Source organism: Ictalurus furcatus, chromosome 24 (assembly GCF_023375685.1).
Source record: "Ictalurus furcatus strain D&B chromosome 24, Billie_1.0, whole genome shotgun sequence".
NCBI lineage: Eukaryota > Metazoa > Chordata > Actinopteri > Siluriformes > Ictaluridae > Ictalurus > Ictalurus furcatus.
In genome coordinates, this window is record NC_071278.1 from 17,988,090 (window position 1) to 17,997,752 (window position 9,663).

Genomic DNA, 9,663 nt, shown 5'->3' on the forward strand with positions numbered 1-9,663 from the left:
CTCTTTCCTCGATCAAAGCTTCAGCCAAATGATCACAGCTCAGGTTTCCAGGCGAGAACATACATGGATATGAACATAAACACGACAAGATAACGATAAGGGCGGCTAAAAATGTATTCGTCGTTTTTCTTCACGACTTAATTCATGCGACATTCCACGGTTTTGTCGTGAGATCGGATTTAAACACTTGCAAGCGATTATACTTTAATGAATTTCCACGAAGCCAGTGACAGAAGCTCCGGCTGCTGTGGTGTTTGTTCTTCAAGCAGCTTTTAAACACCACATTCAGATATCATAACTGGCCATGTGCTTCTGAGGGTTAATTAATACCGGCACACAAATGGTGCAGTGAGAGCGAGTCAGATTTTCCAGCTGTGAGAACCGGAGACACACACACACACACACACACACACAGAGAGAGAGAGCCCCATTGGAGCGAGCAAACAACGCCTCACTTCACTCAATAAAGGTAAGGCCATAAACCTCTGATAACCTTTATTCAAAAAGCCAACAATTTGTTCTTTATAAATTGGACATCCATTCAGTCAAGTATCATGTTCAGTTTCCAGAGTTTGGTGTTTGTTGGGTCTATCAACAATTCTATAAATAACAGACGGAGGAGTGAGAGATAAATGACTAGCACGCGCTAGTGTTTTAGATGTTAAAGTCTAAGCATGAAATTAAGGTCTAGGTAACAGACAGACAGACAGACAGACAGACAGGCAGGTGGAGATGCGGTGCTGAAGTGTCTCTTTAACACAGTTCTGAGTTGTTGTGTATCACTCTTGCCGACTCTTTTGAGGGGGAAGTATGTAATGCATACTAGAAGTCACCGGATGACGTCATATAATTATTTACCTATTAGGTCATGGTCATTTGCATATCAAAACGTACTACGTGAAGGAGGAAGGTTTATCAGAATGCAAAATAATAACAATAGAAACACTGACAGAATTCGTAATGGTTTTAATGGTTATAATGGGAATTGTATTGGTTTTAATGGAAACTGTAATGGTCCCTGTGGGTCTGTACTGGTAATTTGTTGCCTTGTATTGGTGGCATGTTATGTATAATGGATACCATTATGGACCAATAATGGTAATGGTAGGCTGATGGTTTGTAATGGTATTTGTAGCGAAAACCATTAGAATTTCTGTGATGGTTTCTATTGTTTTGTTTTTCAGCAGGGTAGATTTTTTATTTAAAAAAAAAATTATCATAAAAAGTCCTTTATCATGACACTAAAGTGAGTAAAAGAAAGTAACTATTTACTTCGCACGTTAAATCAAGAACACATACAAAAAGAAGCAGTAGAATAGATATGAAGGAAATGGGTACAGATGGAATAACTCCCTTTTGTTACTTGTAAATATAACCAAGAAGAGAGTTTAAAATGAAGAACAAAGAAGTGCGAGGTTGGGACAAATAACAGCCATCAGTGATTGGTCATTGGGAAACGATGATCAGTGGTTACTAGGAAAACAGTGATTGGTCACTGGGAAACAATGGTGATCAGTGGTTGTTGGGAACAATGACTCATACAAGTGCAACTCAGTCAGTCTTTACACACTGGTAGTGAGTCGAGTGAGCCTGCTCTATCGATACATATAACCAGCAGCTGTTTTGTGAACTGAGAGCCATATCATAGTCTGCTCAAAAAGTCACTAGATTTGTCACTCGGCTCTTCTTTCAAATAAAGTCGGTAAAGGGTCTAAAAAATCACCAAATCTAGTCACAAAATCACTAAGTTGGGAACACTGGCATAAATTTTGCGTTACAGTTCGGATGGCAAGATGGAGTTAAATGGCCTGCTGACACAAAGCATTGTGTGTTTATCCAGATTGCCAGGAATTCCTTAATTAGACGCATTTTAAAGCGACTCACATTAGAGCACCAGCCAACTTCAGAACAATTTTCATTTTATATACACACAGCAAATATAAAAATGTTGCTGCGCTGCGCTCTTAGAAAACGTCTGTCTGGTATAACCCTTAAAAGTTTTATATGAAACCCTACAACAGAGTGTTTCGCTATCAGAATGTATCAGAAAGTAGAACCCTTATAGGACGCATAGGACCCTAATCGTCCAATGAATCCTGAACCCTTGAGATAGAAAAAAGTCTAATATTTCTCAGGAGCAGGACTGGGAATATAGTGTTTTCTTTTTCCTTAGCTGCAGCAGGATGGCATGGTTTCTCCTGCTCCTTCTCAATGTGTGCTGCACTGGAGGCAGCACTGATGTGAACATAGAGGACAGAGACTGGGACTGGGGTTCCGGCCTGCATGAGCTACTCCACAGCTTCCCTGCTCACAGTCCCTTTGTCACAGAGACACCTGGACATGTTGTAAACTGCAGTCAGCGCTTCTGGCTTCCACCGTCCACTCCTGTGTGCTGGGAAGACATAGCAGGGCCAGAGGAGTTCAAGGAGACGCGTCTGCTGGTGCTGCAGAATCGAGCAGCACTCCATGCTGTGGCTGAGGCCAGTGGTCTGGAGGAGGGAGGAGTCTCTTATGAGCAGCAGGCCATGATGGATGTCCAAGGGGTTCGGGAAGATCACCTGAGCATTTCTCAGACTGTAGAATCCATGCAGAAGGTTTTTCTTGACCTGGATGAGAAGAGGAAGGAGGGTGGAGAACATGATACCTTTGCAAGGTAAATTGAATCTCTACCATATTAAAAAGTACAGTTGAGAGAAAACGTTTGCGTACCTTCCGGATAAAATGAAGGAGAAAAAAATTGGACAGGAATACACCCTGGATGGGACGCCATAATAATTCACACTTAGGAGCAATTTAAAGTTGCCGATTAGCTTCAAAACCCTGGAGCTGTGAGGCAACAACATATGCATATGCATGCGTTATATCCACATATACAATGCATATTTGTTAGAATAAAAATCATCCCTTTTTCCTCTATGACTGTAATGTGATATACTGTAACAGCCAACAAAATTCTGATGAAAAACTATTTTTTTGGGGGGGCGGGGGGTAGATGGTGTTAAATTGAAGCTGCTTTCAGGCATATGTGGCAATCTGTGTGAACAATTTATCTGTTACAAATGTGCAAGGATTAATTTTTGGCATGTAAAAAGGAATTAAAGGCTCCTAAAATTTTCGATTTAAATCTGTGCTCTGACTGCGTCATTCCAAAATGTTGATCTACTTCTGAAGCAGTTCTTCTGTCGACTTGGATTTGTGCTTTGGACCATTATTGTGCTGGAAGATGACATTTTTCTTCATCTTCAGCTGTCTAACAGAGACCTGCAGGTTTTGTACCAAAATCACTTGCTATATGGAACTATCTATGGTTCCCTTTATCTTGGCTAGAGCTCCAGTGCCAGATGGAGAGGAGCAGCCCCATAGCATGATACTTCCACCACCATGCTTCGCTGTGGGTCTGGTATTCTTTGGTTGACAGGCTGTCTTGTTTTGTAGACATGCCCAATAAATTCTATCTTGGTTTCATCAGATCATAACACATTTTGCCACATGACTTGGGGTGATTTAGGTGAGCTTGGGTGTTTTTGTTGTTTGTTTTTTTTTTTGTCTAACCACACTACCCGATGTGAAGAACACAAGAGATCGTTGTCACATGTCAAGTATGTCCTACAGAAACAGCTCCTCTTTATTTGCAGTTAATCAGAATCACTTAATTGATGGCAGGTTTATGATAATTACTTTTGACTGTGAGTTTGAACATGATTGCTTAATTGTGAGTACATTCACGTGCCCCATTATAGCAGGGTGTCCACACTAGTGCGACCAGGTTATTCTACGTTTTTTCTTCCTAAAATATGTCTCCTTCTTTTTAAATGAATTGTGTCGGTTGCTATATCACATTAAAGGTGGAAAAAGATCCGACATGATTTATTTGAGTTTCATTTTACAGGGGTGTGTAGACTTTTTTTATATCCACTGTTACATAACTGTTCATCAGGTAAACTGCCAAGTAGGTGATGAGATGCATTGCATTGAAAAACTGTTCATAAGATAAATGTGAATGAAAACACTTTCATAAGCTTTATAAAAGCTGTTTATCAGAGGTGTGAAAATGCGACGAAAGTCTAATATGTAACAAACATTACTTGAGTAAATAATTAGGTGATAATGTTCCAATTATTTTCAGATTTCTCAGTTTTAGTTATAAAAGGCTGCTATTTCAAACACTGACAGTCAAACGACAACGATTAAGTCAATTAAGTGAGTAAAATCTCTCTTCATTCCAGTTTAAAGGAGCAGATTGCAAACACCATGAACTCCATTAATGGCAGAGAAGAAATGGCAGCTCTTCTGGAGCAGCGTCTCTCTAAACTCGAGAGGACATTGATCACCATACAACATCGACTAACCCAACTACTGAACCAGTAAATGATGTTGCAGCAGTTTTACACTGCAGTGCATGCCTGTGAGGAAGCAGGATTTTACACCTAAAGCATGACTCTCACTATTGTATTATACCTCTGTTTCAATGTTAGGAGTAGGTGATATGAAGTTGTATTGATGTCATTAGAGCTTACTTTAAGATACCTTTCAGAGAGGATTAGAAGTACTTCCATATTTTTATGTCGGTTTTTTTTTTAATTTTTTTTTTACACCAGCTGCTTGATAGCTGTATTTGTATATTTTATAAATAAACATAAAAATCACCAAATTGCTTTTGTAAGCTTTTAAAATGTCATAAATACTGATGTATACTGATATGCACTAATATTAGTATTAGTAAAGTATTAATACCAGTATTAGTGCATACTGATATGCACTATATATATATATATATATATATATATATATATATATATATATATATATATATATAAAAATATTAGTGCATCATGAAACGTCACCCACCATTCTTCCACAAGTGAGTCCATGTTCTTCTAAGACAGCATGATTACTCATAAGGGAAATAACAATGCAATATTATGATTTATAATAAGTAATATTCAACAAAAAAAAGTGCTGGGTTTCATGGCATGATTTGGCAGTTCAACATTCTTAAACAGCAAATCATTTACAGGACCAGAAAGAAACCAAAGCTGAGCGAATAAGAAACCAAAGGTTTATTTACTGAAAAATATACACCCAAAATCATACAGTACACTATACAAAACTTAAGGTGTTACACAAATTTCAAGTATAAAGACTCACAACTTTGAAATTCAGTGCATGCCATCAGCTGAAACAGCAGAAAAGTACAAGCAAACTGTGGTATACTTTTGCTTGTACTTGCTAATTCTGATCTACAGTAAAGGACAGTGATTAAACCTGCAGGAAGTCTGTGCATCTTTCTGATCAACACAGATTGTAAAGAAATATATCATGGCGAAATAGTTACACACAAAAAAAAAGATCAGTTGTAAGTATTTATTTCACTTGTACAATATGCACAATGAGAGTGAGAGTTTTTATCTTCAGGTGTATAAAAACAAAAACAAAAAAAACAACACTGACATCTTAATGCCCGTTTAATGAAAGTGTTTACACCCTGAGTGACTGCTTTTAAAGCAGCTGTAATGTTAGACTCTGACCCATTTAAGACCAAAAATGCAAGAGCTGTAGGAGCAAATCAACAGTTTTACAACATAAATAAATGTATGAAACACTTGAAATGGCCACTGCCTTGCAGTTTGCTGTGTGAACTACAGGTAGTTTTGTGGTGATCAGGTCACTACATATCAGAATACCAAAAAAACAACAACAACTGTATATCATCACTTGAACCACAAGGTGTGAGGAACTGTACACATTTTATTTAAGTGAGATGTCCTGATCTGCTATCTGTTGTGAGGAATGTTATGTTTTTGTACTTGTTCACATCATGTTATCAACAAACAATTTTTAAAGAATGATGTTGAAGTAACAGTTCCTGTTTATGCACTAACCCCCCCCCCCCCCCCCCCAAAAAAAAAAATCAGTTGTCTTCTTCTGGTTCCATTTTCTCCAGGGACTTCAGATAATCCCCAGCCAAGATTTTCTTTGGAAGAATATCTAAGAAGGGAGAAACAGTGGGAGTATTAAACATGGGAAAGGCAACATTTTTATAAACTCTCTCCTCTCTCTCTTTTTTTTTTATTTATCTGATCTATATTTGCAACTTTAACAGTTCAATATGATGACCCATACTGATCAAGGCAAGACAGCCTTTATTGTCACATGATAGCATGCATACATCTACATATGTATATCTGTTCACATCTTATCTTTAGGACGGCTGGGGTCAGAGTGCACGGTCAGCCAGGATACCCAGCAGTGGCAGCTTGATGGTGCTGGGATTTCTCACAACCTCAACTCACAACCTTCTGGTCAGTAGCCCAAAGGCTTAACCGCTGAGGAATCACTGTCATTAGTGTGACTACATATCGACCTTGAAACTCCCAGCATGTGCAGTTTTCGAAAAACAGTAATGTTACATACGTAATCTATAATCTATGTGCTCATGCTTGATCTGTGTGCTCATCAGGACTTAATCCTGGACACCATATTGGTTATTAGCTTATGTTTGCTCAACTGTGAGAAATTCATTATTCATATCTGGCTATTTTATGCATTTTTGCTTGACGTGTGTAAATGGTATAAAAGGTTTTTACTCGGGTACCACGTATACCAAACAGGGAGATATTCGTAGAGCTATAAATGATGCAGATCATTAATTGGTCCAACACACAGAATCATCTTTAAAAAAAATGCTTTTCTGCCTATTTCAGAACAGCAATATTCAGTAGTAAATGTAGTCCACCTTTTATTTCCTCTCTCTTTTTGAATTTTTTTTTTTTTATCTCATGACTTTGAGACATCAAGTTTTCTGTTGCTGAAATTTAGCTAAATTTCTTTACATCCCTGTGATCGATATAAAATCCACCATAGGCAAGTCAGGCCAAATCCTAAACTGCTACCTATTAACAGCTTTCGCTCACTACATAGTGTACAACACACACACACACAAAAAGACATACGTAGTGCACTACATGCCTGATAGAACTCCATTTACAGTTCTTGTAGTTTGTACTTTTGTTGTACTTTAACACTGTGACAAAATCGGCATGCAAAGATTAAAGTATTGGCACCCCCTGCCTTTGTTTGGGTGTGCCTGCTGTCAGTACAACAAACTCTCTGTGCTCAATAGTTTATCCTGTATGGTAGACAAGAAACAACATCAGTTATAAGCCTGTGTGTATTTTTGTCAAATTCAGCAGTATATCACTTAACCTAACAACCTTCAGAGAACTCCTCTTACAGGTACTTAACCATGGGTCTGGATTCAGATTAGTAACTGTGTTGTGCTGCACCACACTACACTAATGTCTGATGGAACACACTGTAAAACGCATCAATAAATCAAACTCTACATATTATCTGATAAGATTCAGGTCGAACTGATCGTTCTCTTGGGTGTCTATGGGTCAAATTTAACAAAGCATCATAATTCAGGGGCGTCCAGTCCTATCTGGAAAGGGGATGGTGTGGATGCAGGTTTTCATTCTAAGCAAGCAGAAGCCACACTGAATATTGAAAACCAAGCTCAAGTCATTAAACTGGTGGACTCAGGTGTGGCTCCTGCTTGACTGGAATGAAAACCTGCACCCATACCTCTGTCCGAAGTCTACATCACATTAAACCCTCACAAAGCTCTCACCTGTGAGAAACTGGAATGTTTCTGTCTCCTCTGCAGTGTTAGCCAGATCGCTGTAGGACAGGGTACCATTCTGTTTTCCCGAGCCATTATTGTATGAGGTCAAAGCCAAGTGCTGAACAAAAAGCTCCTAGAACAACACACATTCAACTCAAACTATGAATGAATCTTGTGCCTAAAATCAAACTACAATCGACTCACAAAATAGTGCTTTTCATTTCAAGTGCTGTCATTCAATTTAACATCTTATGCTAACAGTTAGCTCCAGTCTATCAGTGGAATGAGGTCAGAGCTAAACCAGCTGATGTCCACCATAATAAACTACTACCGTCGCTTTCGTGGTTAAGAAAAGGGCGTCCTGATTGATACACGACACGTCCGGAGAGCTCTTCATTATTAATTTTACACGTGAAATAGGCAGAGAGACGTTTTTCGCATTAGCCGCACGCTCAACTTTGTTCTCCATCTTTCTGAAAGTTGTCCAGTTTACCGGAAGTACATCATCAGGGTTTCAAAATGCCCAACCAATGACTACATGGGATATGTAGTCTTGTAGTCACTAAATAAAGCTGTAACGTTCTAAAAAAAAAACGGTTTTGTATTCATCGAAAATACTCGTCCGTGCGTATATTGGTCATAAAAGGTTAACATATTGTTTTAGTAATTGCAGGCAATGTTTACTGGAAAGCTTTATAAGCGTATTTTAACTATGTAGCGCAGTCTGTTTACATCTTGGAACTACATTTGCCACAATCACAAAGCTGTTTTCTACTTCACCGGCAACTTTTCAATGTTGCCAGGTCCACGTAAATTCCTTCGTTTGCACTAGGGTTATCGTACGCTGGAGCCTTTTTTTTTTTTTTTTAAAGCACACATTAAATGCGTAAATGATTTCACATGCATATACTGTGTTTAGGATTAATATGTAGTGAATTAGTAAAATGGTGTATCAATTAAAAAAACAAGATAAACTATAAGTAACTATCGCAGATTCAACAGTATAATAAGTCATCTTAGGTCTGTAGGTAAATAAATAAAACAATGAAAAAGCTGGTTTTACGCTGTGTGATTTCAGCAGTCTTTTAAGAGTATTACTTTTTACAGTCTGCAAAACGATCCCAATAATATCTCGGATGAATTCAGTAACAAATCTGCTCCATGTCGGAAAATGCAATGAAGATCCTCTAGTGATAGACCTGCGTTTCAAGAAAATGACTACCTTCTGCTTATATCATCGATCAGCGTGACCTGGGCTCATGTAGAAAACGTGGTCGAAAAACACAAAGACGTTTTTGTTTACGTTAAAATGTTTATGTTCATATTTACCTACTGATACTATCATATTTGTAGCTGTCCCATGAGTTTCACATCATCTTATACCTCTCTCCTATTGGTGGCTTTACACTAGTGTCGTAGCAGCAATCACACTCTGAGATTTTAATCAGAAATTTAAATTATTAAAGAAAATAACATTTTTTTAAAAGAATTAAAACTGCCAGAAATTTGTTGTCAGTTGTGTTTGGTTGTAGTGAGAACATCACGTATGTTCTTTGACCACCAAATAATTATTTTACAAAGTGCAATTTTTAACCGTGACAGCAAAAATCAGACCAAAATTCCACCCATCCATCCATCCATCCATCCATCTTCTGTACTGCACAGGGCTGTGGGGGAGGCTGGAGCATATCCCAGGGAACTCAAGGAACACCCTGGAATTACACAATTGCAATTACAAGAACACACACATTCATACACTACTGCCAATTTAGAGATGCCAATCAGCTTAAACTGCATGTCTTTGGACTGGGGGAGGAAACCAGAGTACCTGGAGGAAACCCCAGAAGCACAGGGAGAACATACAGGCTCTGCACACGCACGGTAGATGCAGGAATCAAACCCTCAACCCTGGAGGTGCGAGGCAAAACGTGCTAACCAAAATGAATATGGTTTAAGGGAAAGTGCTTGAAAATGTTTATAATTCTGCTCCATGAAATGGTATGATGTCTGTAAATGTACGTGCACACGGTCTGGGA

General features: G+C 38.4%; 2 protein-coding genes across 2 annotated transcripts; one reads left to right on the forward strand and one right to left on the reverse strand.

Moving 5' to 3' along the window:
- The first annotated feature begins 384 nt into the window (after positions 1-384).
- Positions 385-4,667, forward strand: si:ch211-57n23.1 (uncharacterized). The gene is made up of 3 exons (XM_053613474.1): positions 385-469; positions 2,174-2,653; positions 4,227-4,667. Exons 2-3 carry the CDS (start codon positions 2,184-2,186, stop codon positions 4,366-4,368), a joined length of 612 nt encoding a protein of 203 aa, XP_053469449.1. The 5' UTR covers positions 385-469; positions 2,174-2,183; the 3' UTR covers positions 4,369-4,667.
- A 1,222-nt stretch (positions 4,668-5,889) lies between these two features.
- Positions 5,890-8,105, reverse strand: chrac1 (chromatin accessibility complex subunit 1). The gene is made up of 3 exons (XM_053613128.1): positions 7,959-8,105; positions 7,634-7,760; positions 5,890-5,988 (listed from the first exon to the last, which is right to left on the reverse strand). Exons 1-3 carry the CDS (start codon positions 8,094-8,096, stop codon positions 5,912-5,914), a joined length of 342 nt encoding a protein of 113 aa, XP_053469103.1. The 5' UTR covers positions 8,097-8,105; the 3' UTR covers positions 5,890-5,911.
- Positions 8,106-9,663: the final 1,558 nt, after the last annotated feature.

Bases quoted from the DNA above. Each gene is read 5' to 3' on its own strand.
- si:ch211-57n23.1 (XM_053613474.1), top strand. From the start codon at position 2,184: ATGGCATGGTTTCTCCTGCTCCTTCTCAATGTGTGCTGCACTGGAGGC. The intron at 2,654-4,226 runs GTAAATTGAATC...TCTTCATTCCAG, and splicing joins GAACATGATACCTTTGCAAG to TTTAAAGGAGCAGATTGCAA.
- chrac1 (XM_053613128.1), bottom strand. From the start codon at position 8,096: ATGGAGAACAAAGTTGAGCGTGCGGCTAATGCGAAAAACGTCTCTCTG. The intron at 7,761-7,958 runs GTAGTAGTTTAT...GTGTTGTTCTAG, and splicing joins TCTTAACCACGAAAGCGACG to GAGCTTTTTGTTCAGCACTT. The intron at 5,989-7,633 runs GTGAGAGCTTTG...CTCCCTTCTTAG, and splicing joins AACATTCCAGTTTCTCACAG to ATATTCTTCCAAAGAAAATC.